Source organism: Pongo abelii, chromosome 1, assembly GCF_028885655.2.
Source record: "Pongo abelii isolate AG06213 chromosome 1, NHGRI_mPonAbe1-v2.0_pri, whole genome shotgun sequence".
Classification (NCBI taxonomy): Eukaryota; Metazoa; Chordata; class Mammalia; order Primates; family Hominidae; genus Pongo; species Pongo abelii.
The window spans coordinates 165,419,456-165,435,774 of record NC_071985.2 but is presented as its reverse complement, the minus strand read 5'-3'; the positions used below and the strand labels follow the sequence as shown (position 1 = coordinate 165,435,774).

Here is a 16,319-nt window from a genome sequence, read left to right as displayed (position 1 = left end):
TCAGCCCAAGCTGAGGCCACCTCTAGCCTCTGCTGAAGCCCTCCACTCCCAATGGTCCCCGCCAACCGGATAAGAGTGCGCGCGGGACAGGCCTTCTCCTCTCGGCACCGCCCCCGCCCCCGCCCCCTCGGCTCGCCTCTCGCGTGGCTCCTCCCTTTTCCGCTCCTCTCAACCTGACTCCAGGAGCTGGGGTCAAATTGCCGGAGCAGGCTGATTTGCATAGCCCAATGGCCAAGCTGCATGCAAATGAGGCGGAAGGTGGTTGGCTGAGGGTTGGCAGGATAATTCCGGAGAGCGGGGCCCTTTGTCCTCCAGTGGCTGGTAGGCAGTGGCTGGGAGGCAGCTGCCCAATTAGTGTTGTGCGGCCAGTGGCGAGGCGAGGGCCGGGGAGCGAGCGAGCACGCAAGGCGGGAGGGGTGGCCGGAGCTGCGGCGGCTGGCACAGGAGGAGGAGCCCGGGTGGACGAGGAGCGGCCGGACAGCGCCGGGGCCTGAGCTCCCGGAGCGGCGCCTGTGAGTGAGTGCAGAAAGCAGGGGCCCGCGCGCTCGCCGTGGCAGGAGCAGCCCGCACGCCGCGCTCTCTCCCTGGGCGACCTGCAGTTTGCAATATGACTTTGGAGGAATTCTCGGCTGGAGAGCAGAAGACCGAAAGGTGAGTCGGCCTGCGGACTCTTCCGGCCCGAACTTCTCTTACCTACCCCGCGCTCCCCAGTGCAGCCGGGCTGTGGAAGGCTTGCAGGGGAGGAAGCAGAAAAGTTTGCACAGGGCAACTCCCGCCCTTGCTCCCTCGGGACTCTCCGTAGAGCTCCCATGGACTGAAAGAGCGTGCCCCCCAACCCGAACGAGCCCCGCCGGGGCCTTTGCAAAGGGCAGCAGTGGCCGTCGCTGCCCGTGCGGCTCCCGCGGCTGGCAGCCTGTGGCAGGGGCACTCTCGGGACTTCTCACGGGACGCCCGGTCCTTGGGCGTGCAGGGGTCATGGGGGGTGACGGGGCCGCGGTAGCGCCGGGTTTTCGGAGAGCCCAGATGCGCGGTGGTGCTTGCATTCGAGAGGGAGGGGCGTGGTGCCGGACGAGGGGGGCGGCGATGGCCCCGAGGGCACCGGGGCTGACGGGACCCCTCGCCCTTGCCCGCGTGTAGGATGGATAAGGTGGGGGATGCCCTGGAGGAAGTGCTCAGCAAAGCCCTGAGTCAGCGCACGATCACTGTCGGGGTGTACGAAGCGGCCAAGCTGCTCAACGTGTAAGTGGGGCCCTTGCGCGTCCCCCGTGGCACCCCTTCCCTCCCCAGCCCGGGAGGTCGCCTTGGCTGGGCGCCCCTCGCCCGGCCGCGCCACTTCCTGTCGCTTTTCTGCCTGTCTCGGAGGGGAGGGGGCGAGTGGGCCGGGCGGCGACCCCCGGGGACCCGGGCAGGGGTTGAGGGTGCCCGCGTTTCTGCGCTCACTGGCCCCGCCCGCTGCCCCCAGCGATCCCGATAACGTGGTGTTGTGCCTGCTGGCGGCGGACGAGGACGACGACAGAGATGTGGCTCTGCAGATCCACTTCACCCTGATCCAGGCGTTTTGCTGCGAGAACGACATCAACATCCTGCGCGTCAGCAACCCAGGCCGGTTGGCGGAGCTCCTACTCTTGGAGACCGACGCTGGCCCCGCGGCGAGCGAGGGCGCCGAGCAGCCCCCGGACCTGCACTGCGTGCTGGTGACGGTAAGGGACTGGGGGACTGCAGCCTGCGGGATAGAGCCCCGGAAGGACGGGAGTCGGGGCTGGGTCGCCTGATTGTGGATCTGTGGTAGGTGGGGGTCAGGAGGGTGGCTGCCTTTGCCCGACTAGAGTGTGGCTGGACTTTCAGCCGAGATGTACTAGTTTCATCATCAGGATTTTCTGTGATACAGAACATGTCTAAGCATGCTGGGGACTGCCAGCAGCGGAAGAGATCCCTGTGAGTCAGCAGTCAGCCCAGCTACTCCCTACCTACATCTGCACTGCCTCCCGTGACTAATTCCTTTAGCAGGGCAGATTAGATAAAGCCAAATGAATTCCTGGCTCACCCCTCATTAAGGAGTCAGCTTCATTCTCTGCCAGTCAGAGCTAAAAATAGAAATTGTGTAGGAGACAAACCTTGTTAATTCCCTAGAAATACATTAAGAGGATAGAGTGGAATTTTTTTTTCTCTGCAATCTTGCATTTTTTTAATGGGTCTTTTTTTTTTTTTCCTGATAAAAACCTTTGGTAGGTAGGGAAGTTATGTTTTCAGGGGTAAATGTGCTACTTTTGTCTTCTAAATTTTGCTCTTTTTTGACTGGTCTAGCCAAGTGACAGTCCGATTATTTTGCTACTCCTTAAAAGTACTACTCTGTCTCTTGGAGTGTAGTTGATGGCAATTCCAGTTAACTGCTGTGCAGCTCTCGTCTCATTGTGCACACAGCATGGAAATCTTTCTCAAAACTGTTTCACTCAGGTCAGGGTAACAAGTTTGATAGAGCAAACCGGTGAATGATACTCTCAAGCAAAACTGAACAGATATGCAAACATATGTATGTGGTTCAGCATGGGTTGCATGGGTTCAGACTTTGCAATGTGTAGTTTAATAGGTAATTACCCTTAACGCTTTTGCAGGGAACCCAACTACCTTGAAGAAACTTTAATTTTTTTGTGCTTCTAATTTGTCTCCATGTCACATAGCCAAAATATAGAATGTTCAAGTGTTTTCTCCTCAAAAGTATAATTACTAGAAAATACCGTTTTTTTAAATAAGTTTATTTTTATTAATTTGTTTCCAGAATCCACATTCATCTCAATGGAAGGATCCTGCCTTAAGTCAACTTATTTGTTTTTGCCGGGAAAGTCGCTACATGGATCAGTGGGTTCCAGTGATTAATCTCCCTGAACGGTGATGGCATCTGAATGAGAATAACTGAACCAAATTGCACTGAAGTTTTTGAAATGCCTTTGTAGTTACTCAAGCAGTTACTCCCTACACTGATGCAAGGATTACAGAAACTGATGTCAAGGGGCTGAGTGAGTTCAACTACATGTTCTGGGGGCCCGGAGATAGATGACTTTGCAGATGGAAAGAGGTGAAAATGAAGAAGGAAGCTGTGTTGAAACAGAAAAATAAGTCAAAAGGAACAAAAATTACAAAGAACCATGCAGGAAGGAAAACTATGTATTAATTTAGAATGGTTGAGTTACATTAAAATAAACCAAATATGTTAAAGTTGAAATGTGCAGCCATAGTTTGGGTATTTTTGGTTTATAGGCCCTCAAGTAAAAGAAAAGCCAAAAGGGTTAATCATATTTGAAAACCATATTTTATTGTATTTTGATGAGATATTAAATTCTCAAAGTTTTATTATAAATTCTACTAAGTTATTTTATGACATGAAAAGTTATTTATGCTATAAATTTTTTGAAACACAATACCTACAATAAACTGGTATGAATAATTGCATCATTTCTTATTGTGTGCTCTTGTTTCTTTTAACTTGTACTTTATTAAACACATTTTACTGACGCTTTGCTCTATACCAGGTCTATAATCAGAAAGCAGGTGATTTAAAGGAGTTGGAATTGTTAGGAAAAAGGGATGGTTAGAGATTCAGCTTGCAAAATTTGAATAATTAAAGATCAATGATGGTAGTGCGGTAATAAGATTATACACAAAATGTTGAGGAGGCAGAGAGGACAGAGTGACCAAAGTTACCTACCAGTTTTTACTGAACAGAGATCGTTTTATGTTGGTCTTAGTGAGTTTTATTTCCCTAGTTACAGAGGGCAAAGGGATACTGCTAGCAGCTGCACTAGTTTGTGCAAAGGTGTGGAGGCCTGAAAGACCACAACCAGGTCAGTAAAAACAGAGTGATTCTGTGTGTGCCTCTGGTGTAGAAAGATAAGGGAGGAACAGGGCTGAAAAGGAAGGTGGGGATTAGGCCCAGGCTGGGAAGGCATTCTGTGTTACCCTTATGCATTTGGGCTTCCTTCTGTAAACTTCAGGCAGATAGTGGAGCCCTTGAAGGAAGTGGCATGATCAGTGTTCTAGGAAAGTAACACCAGGGTCTGTGAAAGATGGTTATTGGGATGAGCAGCTATAGGTGACAAGGCCAGTTAGGAAGTGACTAAGAATCCAAGGTTGTGCATTTTGCAGAACCATTTTTACAGAGCAAACAGGGAAGTGGCCAGGCAGTTTTTTGCTGCCCCTAGTCTCTTCCTAAAGCTTTGTGCTTTCCAGCTGAACGTTTCTATGGTTCTGAGGGGTCTGCTTAAATTATATCAGATGGAATAGATGGCAGAGAAGAAAAGCACAAGAAAAGGCTTCAGTAGAACAATCATTTTTTAGTTAGAACAGTCACTTGATAATTAACTCCAAAAATCTTGTAGGCATAGACCAAAGAAAGCAAAAATGCTTATGGAGGCAAGGCCTAGCCTTGCTTTAGTCCACAGGAATTTTCTTGTCCTATTTCTCAAACCATCCTCCTTATGGCTCCCCTGCCATCTGTCTTTCATCCTAGTCGTGACTACATACAATCGGGAGAAAGGGCAGGGAAAACTCACTAATAGCAACAAAAAGCTCCAAGTTTCTGCATATATTATGAATACATAGGTCCATGAGCCCTTCACCTTGCAAATGACTCTCTTTTCCCACATCTGCTAGAAATGTGGGTTTTTAGGCCTTGTTTAGGCTTCTTGTATCTTTTCACAAGTGGCTTTTCCTACATCTGCTAGAAGTGCGGGTTTTTAGGCTTATTTAGGCTTCTTGTATCTTTTTAAAATCCAGTGCCCACTCCAAAACATAACTGGTATTTAATATTTGTTTCTTACATTACCAAAAGATTGAGAGCAGTGAGTTTTAAATAGCAAGGTGTTTTGCCTTCCCATTGAAGTAAGGTTTTTTTCAGCCCTTTTTCGCAACAATTTGGTAAAAACCCTCTTGCAGAGCTGAATGAATTAAAATGGATACACACAGTGGATAAAGCTGCTTTGCTTAGTGGAACGAGCACAGTAGCAGCTGGCCTTGATTAGTCCTTCTTCATCCTGTTTTACTCATGTAAAATGGAGATAAGATTACCTATCTTGCAGACTTGTGGCCTCTCCTACAGCTCTGCAACCTCCCTCAAGGCAGTTAATACCTGGTTCATTATTGTAGCCCAGTAGTTGACACAAGTGCCAGCAAGCAGTAGGTGCTGAATTAATATTTATTGAATAAATGAATGATTAGAAATAATGAATACAAACTACCTGGCACATGATAGGTGCTCAATGGAGTGTGGCTATTTCTAAAACCCAGGTGATAGCAATAGGAAAACAAGGCATCAGAGAGATCTGTGTTATGACATGTACATCTATATAACTATGTTTTTCAAAAGGAATTTTTGATCTTTATTCTAAATTTGTAATGCTTAGAGATATGTAATAGTACTTACACATTCTTCAGATTGTTTTGAGGAAAATCTCAACAATTACTGCAATGCCATTTGGTTTCTTCAAAATTTTTAAACTCTTGTTTTTCTTTCCTGATTGAGCATAACACAAAGTTAACACAGCATTGAAAAACCCAATCATGAAACAGTTAATTTTAAACAAATATAAAATTACCTGGATGGCTTCTATCTCTAATTGATGCCAATATTCTTTAGTTGTTGCCTTAAAAACCATTAAATCTACATATTGCAAGCTATGTTACAACAAGAACAAAAATCCCCTCATCTACCTAAGGTGTATTGAATGCTGAAAAGTGGAAAATACCTAATTTTTCCACTGGCAACTTCACCTCAGTGTCATAAATAGCATTGCTTCCTCCTTTCCACACTTAACCTAGGCTCTTGGTAAGTTAAACTTTTATAATGAAAGGACCCATGAAAGTAGCTAATCTCCTATAATACATATCTTAGTTCCCAAATAAAGAAAAAAGGGTCATTTTTAGGAAAGAATTATTTGTATACTGTCAATTGAAATATTTCCAAAGCATGTTTTCAGATGCCTTACTGGAGCCCTTGTGAAATAATTGCTTAATTTTCATTTATATAGGTCGAATTTTACTCTTTGATATATGGTAAAAGACTGAAATTTGGGAGATAAGTTCTCTTCAAATGAACAAAACTCAGTGGCATGATTTGACACCAAGCAAGTATCCCTCAAAGAAGTGAATACTTTTTTTTTTTTAACAATGCTTTGGTAAACATAAGAAGCACTGTGAAAAGGTCATATTCATGACACCACCAAGAAATATTAAGTGAGTGCTTACTGTGGACAAGGGACTATGCTGGTTATATTGAAGTCTACCAAAAAAAAAAAAAAAATCAGACACACACTCTGGCCTCAAGGACTTTGTATCACTACATAAATACAAAACAGAAAATTACCAGCAACATAAGAAAGGCCCAGAAAACTGTTCTGGAAGTTCTAAGGATAGAAATCTCCAGAAGGCATATAGGAATGGAATGGAGAAAAAGGTTGTAAACTCTTTGTTCATAAGCTAGCATCGTATTTTGCAAACAGCACAAAAATGTGATCGATTGATTGAATATCAAATATAATTTTGCTAGGTGCTATGAAGAATACAAAGATGTAGCCTATTAGAGCATTTGTCCTTAAGTTGACAGTCTATAAGGAAATCTTTAAGCACATTAAAAAAAAGATAAGCATGTTCATTTCAATCATGCTGTTTATTGAATGCCTATCATTTTCCTGGCACTGTGTTTGGTCCCAAGGCTACAAAGATGAAAAAGCAGCTGCCTTTAAGGATGTGTACAATTTAGTAGGGATACCTGATACCTGTAATACTAGGTGATAAGTGATAATGAGGTATATTCAAGACCTAAGTGTTCCTGGGGCCAGGGAATGTTTGCCAGGTTCAGTGAGACCTGAAAGATGAAGAGATCTGCCAGGTGAATGTGAAGGGTATTTACTCCAGGAGGAGGAACTATAGCTCAGGAAGGTACACACTGAAGGCATGTTTGGAGCTAGCTTTTGGGTGACAGCAACACTCATACAAGATTTACTACATCCTGAGCACTGATCTAAGCATTTTATCGACAGGAACTCATTAGCACTCTCAACAACCCTGTGGGAGTAGGTACTATTATTAGCCCCATTTTGAAAGTGAAAATACTGACACACAGAGATCTTAATTTGCCCAGAATCATATTGTAAGTGGCAAGACCAGGATGCAAACATGTCCTCCAGTGATGGGTGATAGAGTGGGAAAGATGGTAGACACCAGAGCATGATTTTCCGGCAGGCCAAGCTTCTTTTCTACTAGATGATAGAAAGCCATTAAAATTAATTGGTAAAACTAAGAGAAGAGACAGATGCTGTCACCACCAAGAGAGACAATGAAAAGAAGACGTTATAGCTTACAAAGTCCTAATGTGGGGGTGGAAACTGGTAGCCAAGAGAAATTTGGATCACACAATGTATAACAATTTTTAAAGATCAGTTGTGAACATTTAAAAATGGGAAAATTTCTTAGCAAAATCCAGACTTTTATTGTTTCTTAAAAATTTGCTATACTGGCAACCGTGGGTCCACACTGCGTGGCGGCAATTCGCTGGAGCCAAGAGGAGGCCCCTCCCTTTTGGACTTGGATTTCCAGTTTGCCACAGACCTCACCCCTCCCTGTTATAACTCTAGTTTGCTGGACTCATGTAAGCTTCCCTCCCTCATTCTATTAGGCATCTGAGATCTACCCTTCGCCCCCACCCCACCAACTCAGACTGGGGCTTAGAATCTTCCTGTGTAAAATGAAGTGTTTACACTATCAGAATTTCTCAAACTGTTTGGATGAAATAAGGCCCTGAGGTGCTTGTTAAAAATATAACTTTCAAGACCCATTCCCAGAAGCTTTAGATTAAGTGGGGTTGGAATAAGGCTCAGAATTTATTTTTCCTGATTCAAGCCCCAGAAAAAGAAAAAATTATATGTATATATGTATATGTTTTTAACAAGTAATTCAGGTAATTCTTATAAGGGAAGTTTGAGAAATAATGAATGCTCTCTCGGAGCTCTCTTTACAAATCTCAGGGATTAGGGAGGGAGAAGCTTCTACATGGTCAGTTTCCAGTTTCCCTTGATGTTAGCCCGCCAAAAGGGATGCATATTTCTCTGCAAAAATTGCAGGGATTCCCAGGAAGAGGTGTACCCGAACCATTTGCTACCTGGAGACAGAGAATTTACAAGTTAACTCAGGTGATCACTGCACAAAAGGTGGGAGAGTCTGCAAACAGAATGGGTCTTACCTCCCCTTGAACTGACAGATCAACACACCTGTTATGTGCTAGACATGGTGATAGGCACCTTGAAGACGAGGGAGAAGCTGACAAGCATGATTAAAATCTGTTATTGTTATACAATGAGTACTGCTCAGTGTCAGGCACACAGTAGGTGCTGAGAAGTAAGTGGGGCTTCCAGTTTTCCTTTTTTCTTTGTTTGTTTGTTTTTTGAGACTGAGTCTCACTCTGTTGCCCAGGCTGGAGTGCAGTGGCACGATCTCGGCTCACTGCAACCTCTGCCTCCCGGGTTCAAGCAATTCTCCTGCCTCAGCCTCCCAAGTAGCTGAGATTACAGGTGCATGCCACCACACCCGGCTAATTTTTTATATTTTTGGTAGAGACAGGGTTTCATCATGTTGGCCAGGTTGGTCTTGAACTCCTGACCTGGTGATCCTCCTACCTCGGCCTCCCAAAGTGCTGGGATTACAGGTGTGAGCCACTGTGCCCGGCCACTTCCATTTTTCTTACAACCACTAGTACTTTCTGCCTTTCATGGATTTTCACATTTATTAATTCATTTGATTCTGTGCTGAAGCAACTGAGGCTCAGAGCAATCAAGAGACACCTCCAAGTTCCCATGACAAGGAAGTGGAAGAATCAGAATTTTACTGTGAATTCAGTCCTCTTGATGCTAGGTCAGTCTCTCAAAGAGGCCAACCAGACAGCAGAGATTAGAATGGGGAAGGATGAAACTAATTGAATCGAATCTTTTACTTATCCAATAAGTGGGGCAGAGTCTTGGGAAAGCTAAAGGAGACAAAAAATAGGCAAGGGAGAATTCTAAGAATTGTCTTCTTTCATCTTAGAACTGAGAAAATTCTAAGCATCACTGGAAAGTTGATCTTTGTGTCCCTGTATGCTTTTATGCTAATATCTTTTCTAGAATTGTCTGAGAAAGAATTTATACAGAAAAGCAGCAAACTTTCTTAGTATCATCACTTAACACATGATTATATCACCATATTGTAATCATCTTACCATCATTGAAATAAGCACTCAGCAAGAAATAGGTCATCTGGAGGTCTTCTGATTTGATTTTGCTTCTTTATATGTGAAGGACAGGGCTAGCAAAAGATAAGAACAAGAGTACAGCAGTTAAGACAGTGGCCGCCACTCCAGGCCATTGTCTTAATACCAGCCTGTAATACCAGCACTTTGGGAGGCCTAGCTGGGAGGCTTGTTTGAGGCTAGGAGTTTGAGATCAGCTTGGGCAACATAGCAACACCCTATTTTTATAAGAAAGAAAAGAATAACAAAAATGAAGAAAAAAGACATTGGGTTTTAGAGGCAGAAAGACTTGAGCTTGAATCCTGAGGGGTCCTAGCTGGAACTTGGGAAAGTTAGTGTAACTCTCGAAGCCTCAGTTATTTCTCCTGTAAAATTGGGGAAATAAACAAGGCTTATATCATCGGGTTTTGGTGAAAAGGAAAGGAAACAATGCATAGAAAGAACCTAGCTCAGTTCCTAGAAGCAGTCAATATATGTAAGCTAATAATAATTGCATCTTCCATGAACTGGTGATTTTCTATGCCTGTTTATATTCCATTAATATTTAATTGTTCTGTTTGCAAATTAGTTATATAAGTAAAAAAAAAAAAAAACCACCCAGTAAACTACATAGCCCAACATAACTGAATTCAGCAAGACACCATCCAATTAAATTATGTTAACTTTCACTAATCTAGTTTCCCCTCTCCATTTCCATTAACTTAATTTAGTTATTTATCTCTCATTTAGGCTATCAGAACAGTTTCTGTTCAAAATCAAGGTTGTGAGAACATAAGTACCGTGTATCAATTACCATGCTAGAGCTTGCTCCATAAAGATGATTATGAAACAGTTGCTACCTACAGTTTACTATAGGAGCTATAGGAAGCTGACAGACACAGATAATTTTCAAGCCAGAGTGGTGTCACGGCAAGCAGGGGAATGCACAACGTGTGTGTGTGTGTGTGTGTGTGTTTGTGTGTGTGTGTGTGTGTGTGTGTGTAGGGGGTGGTCAGGAAGCCTTCCAGGAGAAGGTGATGCTTGATGTGAGTCTTGAAGAGCATTTAGGAGCTCATTGGGGTGAGGGGTGTGGCATGTGTGGGGCTCTGTGGTGTTTGTTAGGGGATTAAGTATTTAAGGAAGGCAGTGGAGAAAGGCAGGCTGAAGAGGTAGACAGAAACAGATCACAGAGGATGTAAGTAGGGGGTGGGGTTAGAGGAGAGTGATAAAGATTTGGAGTGGAAAGGAGTTGAAGAACTAATAAAAGAATAGTGAATACCACCCCCCAACTCCCTACTCCCCAAAGAAATTAGAAACATGACCTCCAGTTTTTCTTCACTAGTTTATTTTTCTTGTTCATTCTAATTATGAACAAGGAAATCTCTTACCGACCGGGCACAGTGGCTCATGCCTGTAATCCCAGCACTTTGGGAGGCCGAGGTGGGCGGATTACGAGGTCAGGAGATCGAGACCATCCTGGCTAACACGGTGAAACCCGGTCTCTACTAAAAATACAAAAAATTAGCCGGGCGTGGTGGTGGGCGCCTGTAGTCCCAGCTACTCGGGAGGCTGAGGCAGGAGAATGGTGTGAACCCGGGAGGCGGAGCTTGCAGTGAGCTGAGATCGCGCCACTGCACTCCAGCCTGGGCGACAGAGTGAGACTCCTTCTCAAAAAAAAAAAAAAATCTCTTACCAACTACCCTTCCCCTCTATGTAATTCAGTACAAACTCTTGGCCTTTGATTATTTGACCCAACCTTCCTTTCCAGCCTTGTCCTCATTCTCATTCCCATACTTCTGTTGCAAAGATCTCTGCTGCTATAACACTCCAGGCTTCCTTAGATCTTGAGGCTTTTGCACACACTATTTTTCACTGCTGAGAATATCCTTTCCCTCTTCTTTACCAACAAACTCCTACTTGTTCTTCAAAGTCCAACTAATATACTGTCTCTTCTGTGAAATCTTTTCTGACTCATTCAGGCAGAACAATTTCTTATGATAGTATTTACCATATTGCATAGCAATTTATCTGTTTATTTCCTACTGCCCATGCACCTGTTACCCCCACTCCCACTATCCTTGTGTTTTCTGGGTTTATCCTAGGACATACCTACCACAGTGCTAGTAGGAGCTCAACAAATAAATAAATTTCTCTTTGTTCTGTTTCTATAAACCAAGCGCACTGTCATTCATATTTAATGTTTGAGTGGGCTATTTTTCTTTTTGTAGTTATGTTTTATGAACTCATAAGGTGCTACTGACACTTTAAGTTTGCTGAAGAACTTTGCTCCTTAATTCTATTAGTGGTAGGCTGTCAATATTCAAAATGCTTTTCTATAATTCATTTTTCCTTAAAATTCTTTATAGACCTGTCGATGAGCCAGTAGCTGAAGTATCAGGAGGTGATTCTTTAAATATCTTTTAAATACCTATAATTATACACAACAAACCCATGTGCCCTCCTCTGGCTCCATACGCTAGACTTTGGTTCTTCTCCTGATTTTCAATTCAAGGAGGAAAATGTACAATGACTCGGGGTGGAGATGGCAAGAGGGTTGATCTCTTCTCAGATTTACAGATTTATATGCAATTTAAAGCTGAGGAAATGTTAAAAATTACCTAGCCTAAATATTTTTTTAAAAAGTGAATGGGGAAGTAGAATCAGAGGTCATAAGTGTCCTAAGGTTGCACAGTAAACGAGTAGTAGTCAGTCCAGAACATGCATTTCCTGATTCCCAGATACGTATTCTTTCTCTTACGTCACACTGGCTACCCTGAAAAATGGTTTTCTGAAAGCATATCCAATATACTTTTGGATCTCTCCAGGCTTCTATTTCCTCATATGTAAAGTAGGAATAATAGGAGTAGCTGTTTCCTGGATTTGTTGTGAGAATTAAATGAATTAACAGATGCAGGCCAGGTGCGGTGGCTCATGCCTGTAATCCCAGCACTTTGGGAGGCCAAGGTGGGTGGATCACCTGAGGTCAGGAGTTCGAGACTAGCCTGGCCAACATGGTGAAACCCCCGTCTCTACAAAAAATACAAAAATTAGCTGGGCATGGTGGTGCATGCCTGTAATCTTAGCTACTTGGGGGGCTGAGGGAGAAGAATCGCTTGAACCTGGAATGTGGAGGTTGCAGTGAGCCCAGATCTTGCCACTGCACTCCAGGCTGGGCAACAGAGCAAGACTTTGTCTCAAAACAAAAACAAACAACAACCACCACCATACCCCCACCAAAAAAAAATAAACAGATGCAAAATGCTAAGAACAGTACCTAGTCATAGTAAATGCCTGAAATATAGCACTGTTTATTCTTAAGGCCCAGGGTATTACACCCATGATTAGTAAAGGACTTATTTGTTTACCTTACCTTTTACTTAATCTAACAATTACCAAAGTTACTGTTTGTTTGTTTGTTTTCCTTTATGCAAACCATACTACAAATATTAAGATAGTTCATGGGCTGTAGAATCTGCCTGGGTGTTCTTAGGACCCACCCTTTTATGTTGTTGGATCTAGCACAATTTTCTTAACTTCTCTGAGCCTCAGTTTCCTCATCTGTAAGATGGGGTTAAATCACATCTACTTTGCTTTAAAAAGTTGTTTTGAGGCTTAAATGGGAGAACACATGCACAATGCCCAGCCTAGTGTCTGGAGTTCAGTGTTCCTCATTGCCTTGCACAGATGTCTACAAATGTTGACAGATGTTGCATGGCCAGTGTTGAAACCTACATGCATCACCAAGGTCGGATCTAAAATGTTTATTTAGAACAAAGCACTTCTAGTGAATTGGCCATGGGAAAATGTTTCAAGGTTAAAAGTAGAAATGTGAACCTGTCTGCTTTACATGGGTGATTTTTTTTTTTTCTTGAGACAGAGTCTCACTCTGTGGCCAGGCTGGAGTGCAGTGGTGCAATCTCGGCTCACTGCAAGCTCCGCCTCCGGGTTCACACCATTCTCCTGCCTCACCCTCCCGAGTAGCTGGGACTACAGGCGCCCGCCACCACACCCAGCTAATTTTTTGTACTTTTTAGTAGAGATGGGGTTTCACCGTGTTAGCCAGGATGGTCTTGATCTGCTGACCTCATGATCCGCCCGCCTCGGCCTCCCAGAGTGCCAGGATTACAGGCGTGAGCCACCGCGCCCAGCCTACATCGGTGATTCTTGGAGTTGGTTCCCAAAGGGGATGCTTGTCTTTTTACTTGCTTGTATTGTAGGGCTTCATCACAATTTTTTCCATATCCAAATCAAAGGCATGCTGTTACATACTTACATTTTAAAAAATACAAATTGGCTTACTTTTTATTTAAATCTATTTTAGAAGGAAACTTTCTATCACAACTTGTGCTAGTTCTGGTTTTCCTAATACATATAAAACTACACAGTTAGTAAAATGTTAAAAAATTGACATGTGTATTACCTAAATCTCACATGCCAACCTTTACTTAAGGTCGGGGACACTAATGAACAAGTCTGTCAGCGCCTGGCTTAGAGGAGGTAGCATTGCCCACATTTGTTCAGGGAATGACTGCTTTAGGCTTGCCCTAGTACACAAATTTCTGGATCCATAGTGCCCTTGTAATGTCACATAGTTGGCGAATGTCTTCTGTTAGGACCATATTTAAGGTCTTTTAGCGGATGATGCCCTCCTATCACTAAGCAGGGTGTGTGTGTGGAGGGGGTGGGAGGAGGTTGGCTCTAGAGATCAGAAGTAGCAACGTGCGGCCGGGGGCAGTGACTCACACCTGTAATCCCAGCACTTTGGGAGGCCGAGGTGGGTGGATATCCTGAGGTTAGGAGTTTGAGACCAGTCTCGCTAACATGGCGAAACCCTGTCTCTACTAAAAATACAAAATTTAGCCAGGCGTGGTGGCACATGACTGTAATCTCAGCTACTTAGGAGGCTGAGGCAGGAGAATTGCTTGAATTCGGGAGGGGGAGGTTGCAGTAAGCCGAGATCACACCACTGCACTCCAGCTTGGGTGACAGAGGGAGACTCGGTTTCAAAAAATAAATAAATAAATAAATAAAAATAAAATTATTGTGCACATAGATGTCTCAGCTGCAAATCTCTTGGACTTACAAACCTGGCATCTTCCATTATGGATGTCAACCATTTCAATTAATTGCTTTCATCATTCAATAGATGGTCTAGGAGGATTTAAAGGGTATAGGAATGCTTCATATGTAAAATTAATTCTCAGTGATGCCTAAACTTTACTATGAACTTCCATTTCTTTGTGCTAAGTATCACTCTCCCCAGAGTTGTACTTGACAGTGCCAGTGGTCCTCCACAGGCCAATATATTAATTCATTTGCACATTAGCATAAATTTACTTGGACTGCATTTTCCTCCAGGGCAGAAAAAGTTTTTGAAAAAAATGGGCAATTGAGGTGAGGGTTCCTTAGACTAACTGCACGTTGCCCAGGGCTGGCCTAAAGTTAAACGACCTCCATGGATTTAAATGACTCAGATAAAGAGAAAGTAATTAGGGTAACAGAGGGCTCATCTGAAGGCAAAGTTTATTTGCCACTCACAGTGGTAAAGGGGTACAGTAGCAAGTATAGTCACGCTCTGAAAACAAGCACAAGGCCCTAGCCATGCCAGGTTGTGCAAAGACAGCTAGAACTGATGGTGGGACCAGGCTCCACAAAGATGGTCAGAGGTTTTTTTTTTTTTTTTTGAGACGGAGTCTCACTCTGTTGCCCAGGCTGGAGCACAGTGGCGCGATCTCGGCTCACTGCAAGCTCCGCCTCCCGGGTTCATCCCATTCTCCTGCCTCAGCCTTCCGAGTCACTGGGACTACAGGCGCACCCGCCACCAGGCCGGCTAATTTTTTGTATTTTTAGTAGAGACGGGGTTTCACCGTGTTAGCCAGGATGGTTTTGATCTCCTGACCTCGTGATCTGCCCATCTTGGCCTCCCAAAGTGCTGGGATTACATGCATGAGCGACCGTGCCCGGCCATGGTCAGAGTTTTAAGTCAAGAGATTATAATCCTGGCATAGGGAATGAGGGACAAATACTCAAAAGACGGTCGCCTAGCCCCAAACAAGGATTATAGAGCCCCAAATAAAAAGGTTTAGAGGGAATATCCATGTGTTTATGTGTAACTCACCCTCCTGCCAGGGAAAAACTGATCATGGCACATATCCAGAAAAGGTGGAAAGCCCCGTGACATGCATCTCCACACTGAGTTCCAACCACTACCCACAGGCCTGGGCTTCTTGTCCATGTTAAGGCTAAGTATACATCTCACCTGCCTCTTCCAGCTTCATTACCTTCCCTCCTCCCATCTTTTAAAAACTCACCCCTACCCAATCCCATCCATCATCCCCAACTCTCCTCCACCGAGAGTTACAAGAGCTTTGTAATTTGGTCAGAAGCAGTAAAAAATGCTTGTTGTTGTTGCCTCTTTTTCAAAACCGATGTATCTAAATCCTTCAGCCTTTTACTAGAAAGGGCCCAGGGACTGTCTTTTGCCCCTACCTTTTGTTAAGTGTGGAGTGCTGGCTCTCAGAAGCAGGGACCATCTCTGCAGCGTGTCCGGTTCATAGCCTGGGGCTTGTTGGCTGCCTCCCGCCCTTGTTCTTTGATGATTTTGCCCTCCCCTCATCTCTGTGGGAATCCCAGCCCCGAGGGAAGGGGCAGAAGAGGAGGCAGGGCATCTTCAGCAAACACACAGTGAATATGAGTCACCACCATCTAATGACCTTTCCATTTGTTATCAGTTTCCACTGCCTCAGCTGGTCTCAGGATGGGAAACGGCTCTCCACAGGTCAGAGTCATTACGTCACTCCTCAGCAGCCTCTCTAGCTCCCTTGTTGGTTTCAGGATAGGCAAGCAGGATGGGAGGGCAGGATCGGGGGGCCTTCTGCACACTGGCTTCCAGTCCTCTTTTCTCCTCCTCTCATCTCCTCCCAGGACCTCATTCCAATGCATACTGTTCCTCTCTCACTCAGCCCAAACATCACCACCCTTGGAAGCCTTTTCAGAGGTCTTTGTCGATGTGGAGCTAGTCCCTCTTTCCTCTGGGCTCTCACAGCCCAGAGGAAATTTGTGTTCACCT

At 44.3% G+C, this 16,319-nt stretch overlaps 1 protein-coding gene across 1 annotated transcript; it reads left to right on the top strand.

The window, feature by feature from the left end:
- Positions 1 to 248: 248 nt before the first annotated feature.
- On the top strand, positions 249 to 3,452 carry GADD45A (growth arrest and DNA damage inducible alpha). Its single transcript, XM_002810715.6, has 4 exons — positions 249 to 651; positions 1,138 to 1,239; positions 1,463 to 1,700; positions 2,777 to 3,452. The coding sequence occupies exons 1-4, from the start codon at positions 608 to 610 to the stop codon at positions 2,888 to 2,890; spliced, it is 498 nt and encodes a 165-aa protein (XP_002810761.1). The 5' UTR covers positions 249 to 607; the 3' UTR covers positions 2,891 to 3,452.
- Positions 3,453 to 16,319: the final 12,867 nt, after the last annotated feature.